Consider the following 14,716-nt stretch of genomic DNA (forward strand, 5'->3'; position numbering starts at 1 on the left):
TGTTTAAAAGATTAGGAGAGAGAGAGAGGGAAATATATCGGTTGTTTTACCCTGTCGGGTTAAGTCTCAATTTTTAGCAGGCTATGGAAAGATATCTCAGAGAAGATGGTAGTGAACTCTAACGGCAATAGAATGAAATTTTTGAGAACCTAAGAGATGTACCCTTGAAGCCTGTACGCCTCTCCTTTAACAGTAGAAGAAATTCCAGAGCCACACAAGGTGACACATTTGACATATTTTATAGCTATTGTTAAAAATACTACCCAAAAGGCTCAAGACCACTCCAAAAACCAGTTCATATCGGTACAAAATTAAGTTCCTGTATGAGAAATTCTTTTATTTGACAAGATATCTTCACGAAATCCGGCATAGATTGTTATCCAAGATAAACCTATATTCTTAGACAATATTGTTCAGATAGGATCACTATATGCTATAGCTGTCATACAAAGCGAGCGATCAAAATCAGGTACTTATATGGGGAATTTTTTTATTTCAGAAGATATCTTCATGAAATCTGGCATAGATTATTATACAAGACAACCCTATAATCTCCGAACATTTTGTCTACATCGGACCACGGTAGCATATAGCTGCCATATAAGGCTATCGATCAAAATCAGGTACTTATATGGGGATTTTTTTTTATTTCAGAAGATATCTTCACGAAATCTGGTATAAGTTACTACTCAAGACAACCCTATAAACTCCAAACATATTATCCAGATCGGACCACTGTAGCATATAGCTGCCATACAAAGTGATTGATAAAAATCAAGATAACCCTTTCAAGCTATAATAAATGCACATATTTTCTAAATATTTCGAACCACCCTAATAAATAGCGCCATCACCACCATTTAAGCGTCTTCGAGAGCACAAATTTCATTTGAAGCATTTTTTTTTTGCATTTCTTTTCATTTTCACCCGATTTTCCAAGCGTGGCCAAAACGTTCAAACAAAAGCGATGCGGTAATACTTAATGATCGACAAGAGATATTGCTCAATTCTATAAAGCAAGCGCAAAAGAAAAATTAGTTTAATGTAACAAACTTGCTTTTACTGCTGCACATTGATTTTGCTTCTCATTCAAGCTGCCACTTACGAGTCCGTCTAATGGTGCATCTTAGCTTTAGCTATTGTTGTTGTTGCTGCCATGCATACATGAAGTTGCGTGCGTTGTTGTTGTCTGAGGTGCAAACAACACAATTGACTTGAACAATTAGTATGCATGCTTGCCATAGAAGAAACACAATAGCAACAATAACTGCTACAACAACAACTTAAAATCTCTACCACACTTCTGCTTTGTTTTGGGATTCCCGCTCTCGCTGTTATTTATATTTATTGCTTTGTGATTTGCAATTTCTGTTTTGCTACGCCATATTCGATTGGCCACAATAACTAGGTGCACGCTGCCTTTGGCTTGTTGTAGACGTGCACTAATGTGGCACTAATGGCTCGTTGATGCTACGACTCCGGCGCAAGTCAAAAAGAGGCTTTGCCATTTGGCGCACTCGTAGACATGAATTGTTATTATTGTTGTTGTTTGGTTTTGTTTTTGGCTTGATTTTTTGCGTGAATTTTCGTCTGTATGGAAATATACAGTGGTGGGTATTGATATGTGTTCATCTAATGGGAAAGGGGTTTGAAATGAAATGAAATTTATAGAAAACGATTGGAATCAAGTAATTTTATTTCAAAATTTTATTTTCAAGCATCGCAGTATATTTCTGATATGGAGAAAGTTTCTAATAAATTCTATTAACCCTTCAAAACGGCTGTGTAAACTGACGTTGAGCGATATGAAAAGATCCATCAGGAACGGAAAAGACCAAAGGCGTTCGAAATCAAACGAAGTTTCACACAAGGCGACTCTTCAATCTACTCTTGGAGAAAATAATTCGATGTTCTGCGAAAGATTTATGGTCCTTTGCGCATTGGCAACGGCGAATATCGCATTCGATGGAACGATGAACTGTATAAGTTACAGGGCACAACCCCTGGTCACCAGTCCAGAGCAGTATGGAAGCTCAACTGGTGGTAGTTTTGTCCACAAGGTCTGACCGGAGACTTAATTCTGGTATTCTGATACCACGAGAACAAGTTCGCTCCAATCTGCCCATGCGACACGACCCTTTGGTAAGTATCGTGGTGTTTGTGGTTAAGACCCGAATGCAGGAAGAACTGACTTTGCCTCAACTGAATGTGGAGAAGCATGCAACCAGATGCCTAACTCAAAGTACGGTACGTAGGTTTCAGATGCGCCTTGAACCCTACCAAGGTGGTTAGTGTATCCATTCCACACTTCCTATTGGTACTGACAATTGCATGGCGTTTTCAAGGCGCTGAACAACGCATTGATTTGAACCGCTTGAGTGCTATGGGGTATGGGCTGTCGTCAGTATAATTGAATTTTCATTAATATTTGATCACACTACTCTTCATAAATAAAGAGAAAAAAATGTTTACTTTGCAAATATCCCACATTTTTAAAGCCGTACACATTTCTATGCCCGCAACTGTATTTTAGCAGAGCAAATTATGAAATTAATACACACTCTTTAGCGCCCACTACTATTTCGCCGAACACAACTGTGCACGACCATAAATGTATTTATATATATTAGCGATTATATACATTATATATATGTAAATAAATATGTATGTATCAGTAGGTGCTCATATTGCATTAGCAAGCCTGTGGCTACTTGGCTTTGTCGCCTCTACTGGTTTGTACGAATTCATAATAGTTTGTTCATCGAATCGTGATTGTTGCATCGGCCGGCCGCGTGTAATCTTCCGCATCTGTGTACATAATCCACCAAATGCGAATACAAACAGACAGACAGACAGACATTCATAAACTAAACATCTGAAACGTACAAGGAAGCGCCGAGTCTGCTGCTGCTGCTAGAGCGTGGCGCTTGTGGCGGCCAGACAGGATTTGTGGCAAACACAATTCGTGTTATTGTGTCAACGAGTCGGCTGAGCCGAGCTGCTGGACAGGTGTGTTTGCCATACATTGGCATACTGTTTTTTTTCTTACTTTCTTCAACTCGCCACCATCTCCATTTGGCTTGATTATCCATTCGATTTGCTACAATTAATATGCCGAATAAAATTTGTTCAGCTAAAACACACACGCTCCTACGTATACAGTTATTTGTTGGTTGGTGTTGTTGTATGAGTTAGGCAATTTAAGGAAATTGTTAGGTGATCGGGCTTTCAGACTTTCACTTTTCACTGTGTAAATGGTTGTGGCAGGATAATTTTTGAAGGACTAATGCAGAATTCAGATTTCATATAACGGAATCTTAACTGTTTGTACCACTGTTATGTTGGTACAGTTCTCTAGAAACCTTTCATAGAAGATTCTAAATACCTATCATGGAGTTGATAGGTACTTAGAATGCCAAAGGCGCATTCCTTCTTAGATTCTAGCTATTTTTGAGAAATTTTGCGTTAAACTCGAGTTTAAGATTAAATTTTTAGAGTTCATGAGGTACCGTTAGCTGTTCTTAAAGCGTGTTTATTTATTCAGAAGTTTATTTATTGCGCATACGAAGGTGAACTGTCATGATAGTCAGCAGAGTTGCCATATATATTATATTAGCCAAGAAGACAGTAGTCGTTTCGAAACAGGGTTTTAGTAAAATCAGTAAATCCCAAAAATAGTGTTTAAAGTGAGTTAAAATGAATTTTATTTTCAAAATCATGTAAGGTAAACTTCGAGTTTAAGGCTAGTGTTTAATGCTAAACTCCAAAATAAACTCGAGTTAGTGACGCTATGTAAGCACTCGGTTACTAAAATAAAAAAATTTTCGAAAATTAGGTTTGTGTTTCTATAAACACCAAATCAAAGTAGTGTTTAAGACAGAGTGAGGTGTTTAACCCTTCCTTTCAATAATTTCGAATGCGCATTCTTTTTAAAATTCTGGTTCTTTTAGAGGAAGTTCACGTTAAACTCGAGTTTAAGGATAAAATTTTAGAGTTTATGAAGTGTTTATTCATTCTAGAGTTTAAGTATTACGCATACGCAAAAATGGTGCTTATGGCGAGTTAAAATGAATTGCGTTTTTATTATTAAGTAAGGTAAACTTTGAGTTTAAGGTTGGTGTCTAGTGCAAAACACCAAAATAAACTCGAGTTAGTGACGCAAAGTAGCCATTCGGTTAATAAAATTAAATTAATAAATTTGTATGAAAATTAGGGTTGTGTTTCTCTAAACCCCGCATAAAAGTAGGGTTTAAGAGAGAGTGAATGTTTAACACTTCCCTTCGTTTATCTTCAGAACGACTACTTTTTATAAAGTTCAGCAAAGTATTTGCTGATATAGACTATCTACTGATGCTGTCCAGACCTTAGAGTTATGCATTTCAAACATAAACCAATTTTCAAAAATTTATAAGCCGTTCAAGGATACCTAAAAGCATTTTATCAATACAAATTTCCAAATAAAAGCAAAGCCTTGCCTTAATATCAAGCATAGATCACAAAAAATGGAAAGAAAGTTGAAGAAAGCTACAACTTTCGAAAATACCGCATTTGTTCAAACTTCTCCAACACCAAATAACCAATTCACATATGGAATATGTATATTTATTGCACTCGTTCAAAAACTTCCAAATTTAAGACTCGTTATACCCAAAAAACGCACATAAAAATTCGGTCATATAATACCCGAAAGGCTATCATAAAAACAAGTTCAAACAACTGAGGAAATAGGTTAAGTTTTCCTGACGAATTTGACATGAACATTTACCAAACTAACAGAAATTCAAAATTTTGGCGCAGCAGCTTTGTGCGCCCCATGATACGCCTGCGCACGCATGACATGAAAACACTCTGTGCTAAAAGTTACTCAAACTAGGCAACAAATCAATATGTTCAAAGGTTTAGCTGAACTATCTGGAGATATAAAAACTCTTTTCCGAAATATTGAAATCGAAATGTATTATTGCTTGATCCAAAGAACTTTTAATAAGACCCTATACTTCCATCAGCTATTTCTACTTCTTCAATACTTGAAGTTGAAACCGTTTACGCGGTTATAGCCGAGTATACAGCAGCGGCCTAGACGTTCTTTTTTTTCGCCGGTTGGCGCCAGTTGGAAATTCCAAGTGTAGCCAGGTCCACCTGGTCTTTCCAACGGAGTGAAGGTCTTCCTCTGACTCTCCCAGCGGGTACAGCGCCGAATACTTTCAGAGCTGGAGTGTTTTCGTCCTTTCGGACGACAGTACCTAGCCGGCGTAGACTCTGTCCCTTAATTCGCTGAACATCGTTCCATCGACCGCGATATCCGCCGTTGTCAAAGAGCAAAGGATCATGAATCTTCCGCATATCCGTTCTCTCGAAATCTCTTACGTCGACTCATCAGATGTTGTCATTGCCCATAAATAGAAGGACGGAGATGATGAGTGACTTGTCGAATTTGGTCTTTGTTTTTTCAGAGAAAGGTCTTTACTTTTAACTGCCTAGTAATTAAGACTTCTCTTGACATGTCCTACCTTATATATGTTTCCAAAGTTTGAGCGAGGTCTTTAGCGAGGATGAAAGGAACCTTCGGAAATTAAGGATTGAAGAATGAACTCTTATTTTCGAGAAGACCATAGAACTTTTATGAATATCATAGTATGCCCGGCCATTTATTTACAGTTAATATATGATTACTTGGAGACAGCAGCGAAATCTTAAAGAAGCTCGATTATGAGTTACTCTCTATGAGCAATATGGATTTTCGTTTGCTTCTTTTATCCAAATTTTGGGTTTTATTTTGACAGAGAGTAGCTAAGCATACGTCTATAGGCGTATAGCAGTGTCTAACCGCAAAGCGCCAATGTCGTCATAACACACCAGAAAAAGCAAAACCGTCGCAGCAAAAGTGCAAATGCAAAGAAGTTGCACGCTCCCATATCTATTGGCCACTTTATGGCGCCAAAGCAACTCTCCGCTTTCCATACTATATAAACCGCACTGAGTTGGACGTGAGAAATTAGTTGGACGCCAGCATTACAACCGTTAGCAATAAAAAGCGAACAAAGAAAGTGTGCGAAAATCGCAAATTTTACAGAAATACAGAAATAAGAAAACCCGGTGCCACTAAAGAAAGCCAAATGTCTTTGCTGCTTGCCAAAATATTCGTCGGTTGCGCCTTTGTGCTGACCATCAGCTGTGCAACATTTGCCGCGGCCTTACATGTGCCCTACAGCAATGACTTGGAAGTTCAAGGTATACAGTCGGCGATCTACAATGCTGGACCACTCGGCAATCATGCTGGCCTCTTAAGTGCCGCCAAGGCCGTTAGCCAATTGCAGCTGCCCAAATTGAGTGATGCGGTGGAGCAGCATGACTTCAGCAGCGATGATGGTCAGTCGGAGTCGCTGGGCGTTGCTGGTGATCACTTGGATCCGAAGCATTTTCCCGCTGATTACGCCGAGGATCATGGTGCCACCGCTGAGGAGTATGAAGAGGCCGAGGCGGCTGGCTCGGAACAGCTTGAAGCGGTCGCACATGCCGACTTTGGCGGACATGAGTTTTTGGACAAGCTGGACTTTCATGGGGATTACCACGACGACTATCATCAACAGCCTGTGGTGGGCATTGATCATGGCAAAGGCGCTTTCAGTTACAGCACTTTGTACGAGCACAAGCACGATGAGCAGAAAGGCTTGTATTGAGTTCGTGCGGTTGTTGGCGAGTAGGAATGCGGGGAAAGAGACGAATGGATGTTGCTTGCGATTTTTTTGTGTGTCCGTGTACTTTTCGGCGAATTTAAAGTAAAAAAGCGATCTGTGTGGTGAATTTGGGACAGTATTATTAGCCTTATTTTATACAAATCCAGTTTTTAATAATCGTAGTATGTAAATATATATTTTTTTCGTGTTTTCTTTTTAATAAAAAAATTATAAAAATTAATACAGTTTTTGCTGCTTAAAGTTTTACTTGGAGAATGGTTTTTCATGGAGTAAATGTCGCTAGCGAAACAGATCCTACATATGTATGTCTTTAGCTCTTGAGCTTAATCTTTCAGTAGAACTTTGAACGGATCATTGAAAAGAAGCATTTTTTCAGAAGATCCGATCTCAGAGGATCGATCCGAAGCTCGAATAACTTGTATGAGACCGTGACTAGGGACACTTTCTGTAGCGAAGGTCAAGCAAGAAGCAAGAGAGGTAAAATTAGGTGTAATGGGGTAAACCAGAAGATTAAAAGAGGTCAATTTTATGACAAAGCGAGGTCAACCAGAGGTCAAGCGAGGCATGGGATAGTTTTGAAGCGAATTTTCACTTATTTTTCAATGAGATATTTAAAAAAATGGATTGAAAAAATATTTATATATTTAAAAGGAAACGGTTTTAGGAAGTAGCACGGGATTACTAATCCATAATATTTGATCGAGTTGCCACATATTTTTATAAAAAAAAAAAGTGTAAAAAAGTTCCCTAAATTCACTCCTCACTTATCGACCATAAGAAGTACGGCGACTACCTTTCGCTTTCTCCGCGACCACATCACCAAAATCGAGATTGTCACTAACATGTGTGACACCTGTGCCGCTACTTATGATCTGTGTATGCAATCCGGTCGATAGAGTGGACCTACCCCCATCTGAGACACTACTAACATCACTACCGCCAGCGTGCGATGAAGGAAAATGATCTTGATGATTGCTCACAATATCTGGCACGGCGATCAAATGAAAGTCCGGTTGGTGGTTTGCGGGAAACTCCAGCCATACAGTCTGTGCGGCAGGTAACTGATAACCAGTTGTGATCGGCCAGGGTTGCTCAAGCGTAGTCTCGTGATGTTCCAAACCCAGATTACCCAACGCGGTACTGCCCTCCGTTGATTTCGACAGTTGTAGGATGCTCGAAGTGATTTTTATGGCCGGACCGTAGTCTAGAATCAATTAGTTTTGCATAAACTAAAATATTTTATGTGGCTCCACAATTTAACCCACCATTTGGTGCCCCACTTGGGCCGTGTCCTCTTTTGTCGCCTGTTTGCTCGCCATTGTCGCGTAAAGTAGTGGCCTGCAATTTGGGTACTATCAAAGTCAGTAGAATTAAAAGCCATAGTACTTCAAATTTAAGCGTTCGATGTGTCATCATTCTGTGCACCGTTCCTTTAAAGTTGTTCTCACCGTATAAAGAAGTCTTTTGAAATTGTCACATTTATATACGTGTGGCACTTGAGTGCTAACATAACCTCGAATGCAATTATCGCAAATATACTTCACGATCAATTAAAGAACGGATGTAATTTGTTGTGCTTCGACGCTTAATGAGCTTCTGTGCACCTTGGTGGTTCAGTTGCTTCGATTGTCACATGTTGACCTACACCTACTGCACTACTACCTACTGTAGGTACACAGAAGCGCGGTAACCAAGGGTAAGGCACATGCAGACAAAAGACCGCTCGAAGGCATGAAGATATTGCTGCTGTTCAGGCAAAAGTTGCTGAAGACCGAAATTTGTCCATTCCAAGTCGTTCTCAAGAATTGGGATTGTCTCAAACTGCAAAAATTGTTCTTACTCAAGAACTGAAGCCATTGCATCACCGTAAACGTGATGAAGTTGCTGATTATGCCTTGGAACAACTTGAAAACCACAACGATTTTTTGAAGAAAATCATTTTCTGCGATGAGGCTCACTTTCATCGGAGTGGTGTCTTAAATGAGCAAAACTTTCGTTTCTGATGCGAAGAAAAGTCACAATTATTGATGAACAGCCATTAGATTCACTTATATTGATAGTTTGGTGTGGTTTTTGGTCAGGTAGAAACATGGGTCCACACTTCTTTCGATCGGCAACACAGCACGTGCAACAACCAAATTATTGCGAGAAAAATTTTGAGATTCGATTATTTCAAGAAATTGTGACATTTCATGGCCTGTAGGAAGTTGTGATTTAACTTTTACTTATTAGATTACTTCTTGGTCTTTAGCAATAAAGACTGGTTGGTCAAACTTTATAAGTTAATATTGAACGTGCTTTTCCTGACATACGACTTGATTTAGTAGGAAAAGTATTCGAAAATTGGGCTTATATACCCATATACATGAGTCCTAGGGTCTTGAAGCTGCTTCTGCGAATTGCTGATTGGCCTAGAATCCGGTGTTCTGGAGTTTCATGTTACATGTCGCAAAAGCAGCAGTTTGAGCAAGAGACTATGCCGATACTGGACAAGTGCTTTCTGTGCCTACAGTGCCCTACAAGTAGAGGGAATTGGTTTTGGGGAAGTTTAGCATGTCTCTAAACTTTACAAGGTTGTAACCCCCCAGTGTAGCTTGCTGTGGCGGATTCCTGCTGCCAGTGCTGTTCTTTTCCCACAATCTCTTCCATGTGGACGAACTCCTTTATGGTGAAGGACCTCACCTCAATGCATGGTTTTGGCCCCATCATCCTGAAAGCTGCCACTAAGCGGGCTAGTTCCTCGGTCAGCTCATTGCCGGCTACCTCTTTATGGCCCGGCATCCAATACACCTGATCCTTAACAGTTTTAAACAGATGGGCTGTTCAGCCTTCCTATACACTCCTCCGCTAATAGCGATTTGATATCATAAGCTGAGATCGCTTTTAATGCCGTTTCACTAAGGTTTAGTACAACGATACGCTGGTTGCAATAGATGCTATCCATCTGAGATATTCATATGATTTCTGCACACTGACCTATAGCAAAGACTTCTGCTTGAAAACGTCGGAAAATGTCCCATTGTGATTGATAGTTTGATATGCGGTCCCGCAATGTTGGTGTTTTCGAGCCGTCAGTGTACCACTGGATAGTACTGCTCTCAATAGTAGGTCGAGCGTGAAATTACCCCACTCCGCCTTACTGCCGAGAGTAACTTTAAACTTCTTTGTAAAGTTTACCCCCTTCGTAACGCCGTCCCTCGGAAGAAGAGTGTGTCTTCACCGAAGGTCTTCATTTGTTGACCAATGAACTATGTGTTAACCCTTTAAAACCCGTACGGATGCTTTTCACGAATAAAGTTAAAATGTCTCAATTTAAATATGCTCAATTCGGTGGTACAACAATTTCCTGGGGGTTAAAATGGAAATGAATTGGTGAATTAACAGTAAAACGATACCATATAAAACGCATATGGCAAGCTACCACAGCAAAAGAATACTTAACATACGAAATATATTCATTTGAATATACAACGCTGTATTTAAGCCCATTTTGACTTACGGAGCACTGGTTTGATGGCCAGCATTAAAGTAGCACTTCCATATCAGGAAACTAAATGAAATACAGAGAGTAGTCTGTGCAGCGGCTACCGGGGCTTTAATTCATGATCGACTGATGTGCGTAATATACATACTTCTGCATCAACGATCCATAGACATTTTACCCAGAATGACGGAAATAGGAGGTTATGGATATAGGTAATGGATATAGCGTCATCCCGAACCAACTAAGGTTAAGTAAATCTGACCATATTCTCCCAAGGTTAGATTTCAATAGCCACTTCTGGGTTAGGAAGTACTAGGTATAGAAAAGGCATGTGGTGTTATATTGAATAACTACGGTAGCATACCGGAAGCAACCATATACACTGGTTGCCAGGCTGCATTGCTGGCTTTGCCACTTATTCATTCCAGCATAGTTAACAATTGCAGGTAGGCTTTAAGCTCACTAGCAGATCAACGCCACTTATCAATATTTAGGTTCTGAACCACAGGTACATTTTCTGCAACAAAAAAGCGGAGAAGTTGGCCAAATCAGAAACCTCTTTAGATTAATTGAAGGCGGAGTTAATATACCATGCCCGCTGGAACAATAAAAAGAGAGCTTTATATTCACTTTGAAGAAATACCATGGCTCCGTGCTGGTGGAAATCAGTATCCAACTACAAATTAACGAAGCAGATATGGCCCAAGTATAATAAGGCTGGGACTAAGGACTTATTTCAAAGGTCTTATAGCTACTCGAAGGTGACACCGGCCTTTTGGTTAAGCGTATTAAGGACTTGTGTGATCCGGTTCTGAAACACTTTTACTCCAGAAAAGCTTACCCTTTAGACGCCCCATACTCAGCCCGAACATATTTTTTAAGTAGTAATGGTAGTATCGTTTTAAACCGACCTTTTATTATAAGCAGACTTCATATTATTGAATATTTTTTAAATGTATCTTATTGAAGACTTTGAGAGCTACTTTCGTTGCAAAGATTTCACATATTGGCTACTGTCTGGTAATCCGGGCCCAAATTTTTGATTTGACTCCGACATTTCCTGAATATTAACACATGCTTTTTGCACCGCGGTTGGGGTCGTGATTTTAGTCGAATCCTAACTCTCATTAAAACATCGCTCTCCTCGGAAATATTAAAAAAGCACAGTTACCCAGTTTGAGTTTGTTTTCCAACCAACTATCCAATAAATTTTCAGATTTTTGGTCTTCACCAGAGAATTTGACGCTTATGTGGCAACCTTTCTCCCAAACCTCAACGCCAATCAGAAGCAAATATTAAAAACACTAACAACAACTGCATTGCAGAGAATGTATTATCACTGTTGACATACAAATTAGCGAAATCTTTCTTTACCACAGCTGGACCCAACGCTGCACACTTTAATTAGCGAGTAACTGTTAACTAAGCAGCCAAATCGATAATGTAAGGCGAAGGTGTGTAAACAAACACCAAAAAAGTTTCTTAAAAGCAGTTTCAAAAAGAATATCGAACTTTATTCGTAAGCAAACAATCTTCAAGAACACGGCAGTTTGGTATGACACAGACAAATTGAGTAAATAAGACTAAGGTATATAAAATAAAATTGTTAACGGTTTTGACTAAAAAGTTATAGTTTCCAATTGGCTAACAACCAATCTTCTCCCAGATGCCACCGCTCTTGTAGCCATTATTCCAACCATCCGACGAACTGCTGCTGCTCCAACCGGCTTGTGGCGCAGGCTGTGAAAGGGGCTGTGGCAGCGGTTGCGGTGGTGGTGGTGGAGGACCATAGGTTTGGGCTGGCACACCATTAAAGTCACCTTGCTGGGCGTTATTATCCTCATCGACGACGATCTTAATTGTTTTCACGATTTCCGATGTTTGAGCGGGTAGTGAAATGGGTTGTGGTGCAGGCGGTTGCAGCACAACTGAGGGTGGTTGATAGACTTGCACGGGTTGCGGTGCGGGGACTACGCGAACGACGGGACGTGGTGCAGGTGCTGAAATGTAGGTGGGTTGTACGGGCACGGCCACGGGAGCTGGCGGGGCTTGCACTTGAATTGGGGCGGGCTGTGGCGCAGATTGTCTGTACTCATAAGTTTGTGCAACGTTTGTCGTATACTGGATGGGCTGAGGTGCCGGTGCCGGTACTGGAGCTGGAGCTGGAGCCACTTGTACGACAGGTTGTGGTGCAGGCGCTGAGTAATATGTAGTTTGGACGGGTACTGGTGCTGGTGGGGCTTGTACTACTGTACGTGTCGGTGCCGGAATTGGGACCCAACCACCAGTGGAGTAACCACCGCTTGAGGCGCCACCACTTGAGTATCCGCCACTAGAGTATCCACCACTTGAGTAACCACCACTTGAGTAACCCCCACTTGTGTAACCGCTGGCTTGGTTCGACGTAGTGACGACGTTCTCATTGGGCACAATGACTTTGATGATACGCACAACTTTTTCACCACCGTTGCTACCGCCGTAACCGCCACCGTTGCTGTAGCCACCATAATTGTAGTTGCCGGCGTATGACTGACGTCCGTAGCCATAACCGCCACCATAGCCGCCGCCGTAACCGCCATTGTAAACGGGACGATTCTGCTGTGCGTAGTAGCCACCGTTATAGTTGCCGCTGCCATAGCCGCCACCGTTGCCACCATCACCGCCGCCGATTAGATTTCTACCCAAACCCAGTAGGGCCAACTTGGCGCCCAAGAGGGCTTGTGTGGGTGGCGTCAGTGTCGCCAGGACACAAACCGCAAGTATCAAGCACAATTTCATCGTTCCACACCCAATTATATAATGACTGACCGTATCGTATTCAAACCGAGTAACGCGAGTAGAAAATTAGAAGATCAGCTAATACCGAACTGACCGTGTACCAAACTCGTTGTGAACTGTTAAAATCTCTTTGAGTGGCGTACAAATTTATAGGCCAATAGGTCTCAGCCCGTTCAGCTCAACACATTCGTCGCTACTATGTGCTAAATTTACCGTACATAAAAAAATATTTCGGAATCTGTATGCGCCCATGACGGCAATAAATAGTTTAACTAGCAATTCTTGAGTACCGAAATTTTCCCCACCGCCCACACTTCGGCAACCCTTTAGCCCGGTTAAGTGCGGTGCGGTGCGCCAGCGCGTTCAACTCAAGCGACAGGTAGTTCGCACATCTTCCGCGACACACGATCGCATACATACGCACACGCTATTATCTTTTAGCAAGCGTAGCCTAAAAGCCCTCTTCCGCTGACAAGCTCGGCAAATGCTCGATCTGCGATCGGTGATCTGCGCTGTGAAGTGGTGTTTGTTTAATCAATAAAAGAAGTACACACGCTTCGGTGTACACGGAGTGCTCAGTGCTCATGTATATACAGTGGTGGCGATGAAATTACTTTGATAGAACAAAATAAGCTTTTCAACAAAAATATTCACTTATTTATTTTTATTTTTAAATTTGTAAAAAGACATTTTGAATAAAAAATAATTGCGTTTTTTTTATTTTTATTAAGAAATAAGTGGCAACCCTTAACAACAAACTTTATAAAAATATTTTCGTTTTGGAATTTTTAAGTTGGTGTTATAATATAGAGTAGATTAAAAAAATTTCTGTCAAAATTAAGTGGCAACCCTACAAAATTTTTATAGAAATATAATTGAAATTACTTGTTATATAATAAAAAAATAACAAAGCATTTATTATGAAAACACCAATTATTTCTAGGATGGCAACTCTATAATTGTGTTTTCTTATCATTTTTATTAACAAATAAGTGGCAACCCTTAACAACAAACTTTATAAAAATCTTTTCGGTTTGAAATTTTTTATTTGGAGTTATAATATAGAGCAAAATAAAAAAAAGTTTTTTAAAAAATTAGGTGGCAACCCTATAAAATTTTAAGCGAAATTCAACTAAAATTACTTGGTATAAAAACTATTTTGAGAAAAAAAAATTACAACAACGCATTTGTTATTCAATTGAAATTATTTTTTTAGGATGGCAACGCTATAAAATACATATATTATATTTCCACGCTTAATTATCTTCAACAGATTTTTTTAACTTTCTAAACAGTTTACATGAAGAGCATCATTTTTTATTCCATTAATACAAATTTAAAATTGAAAGTACATAGTGGCAATCCAAATATTTTTTATATGCATAAATTTTTATTAAAAGAATAATAATTTAAATTACAGTGGCAACTCTAATCAAAAATTTGTATAAAGAAATCCTATTTGCAAATTATGGAAGCTAATCGACTGTAACATTACCATTTACAATTAAAATTAAACTTTTTTTGTAAATAAATGGCAACTCTGGCAGTATAAAACGCAAATTTATTTGTAAAATTAATCTTCTCATTTTTATATGCACCTTTGTTCAAAATTTGTTATCATTAACTATTAAAATTAAAAGTATTTTGAAAACAAATGGCAACTCTGGCAATGGAAAATTGCAATAAAATCTGTAAAATTAATTTTCTCATTTTTGTATGCACTTTTGTTCGAAATTTGGTATCATTAACTAATAAA

At 39.6% G+C, this 14,716-nt stretch overlaps 3 protein-coding genes across 3 annotated transcripts; 1 reads left to right on the forward strand and 2 right to left on the reverse strand.

Annotated features, from left to right (window-relative positions):
• The first annotated feature begins 5,983 nt into the window (after positions 1-5,983).
• LOC105223673 (uncharacterized) lies at positions 5,984-6,878 on the forward strand. The gene has a single exon (XM_011201445.4). It carries the CDS (start codon positions 6,117-6,119, stop codon positions 6,678-6,680), a length of 564 nt encoding a protein of 187 aa, XP_011199747.2. The 5' UTR covers positions 5,984-6,116; the 3' UTR covers positions 6,681-6,878.
• Positions 6,879-7,462: 584 nt separating this feature from the next.
• Positions 7,463-8,131, reverse strand: LOC105223674 (uncharacterized). The gene is made up of 2 exons (XM_011201447.3): positions 7,964-8,131; positions 7,463-7,902 (listed from the first exon to the last, which is right to left on the reverse strand). The coding sequence occupies exons 1-2, from the start codon at positions 8,112-8,114 to the stop codon at positions 7,463-7,465; spliced, it is 591 nt and encodes a 196-aa protein (XP_011199749.2). The 5' UTR covers positions 8,115-8,131.
• A 3,529-nt stretch (positions 8,132-11,660) lies between these two features.
• On the reverse strand, positions 11,661-13,132 carry LOC105223707 (skin secretory protein xP2). Its single transcript, XM_019989374.3, has one exon. The coding sequence runs from the start codon at positions 12,958-12,960 to the stop codon at positions 11,827-11,829; it is 1,134 nt and encodes a 377-aa protein (XP_019844933.2). The 5' UTR covers positions 12,961-13,132; the 3' UTR covers positions 11,661-11,826.
• Positions 13,133-14,716: the final 1,584 nt, after the last annotated feature.

The sequence above is a fragment of the Bactrocera dorsalis genome, chromosome 4 (assembly GCF_023373825.1).
Source record: "Bactrocera dorsalis isolate Fly_Bdor chromosome 4, ASM2337382v1, whole genome shotgun sequence".
In the NCBI taxonomy this organism is placed as follows: Eukaryota; Metazoa; Arthropoda; class Insecta; order Diptera; family Tephritidae; genus Bactrocera; species Bactrocera dorsalis.

Coding starts and splice junctions, on each gene's coding strand:
- LOC105223673 (XM_011201445.4), top strand. CDS start 6,117: ATGTCTTTGCTGCTTGCCAAAATATTCGTCGGTTGCGCCTTTGTGCTG.
- LOC105223674 (XM_011201447.3), bottom strand. CDS start 8,114: ATGATGACACATCGAACGCTTAAATTTGAAGTACTATGGCTTTTAATT. Junction 7,903..7,963: donor CCCAAGTGGGGCACCAAATG/GTGGGTTAAATT, acceptor AATTGATTCTAG/ACTACGGTCCGGCCATAAAA.
- LOC105223707 (XM_019989374.3), bottom strand. CDS start 12,960: ATGAAATTGTGCTTGATACTTGCGGTTTGTGTCCTGGCGACACTGACG.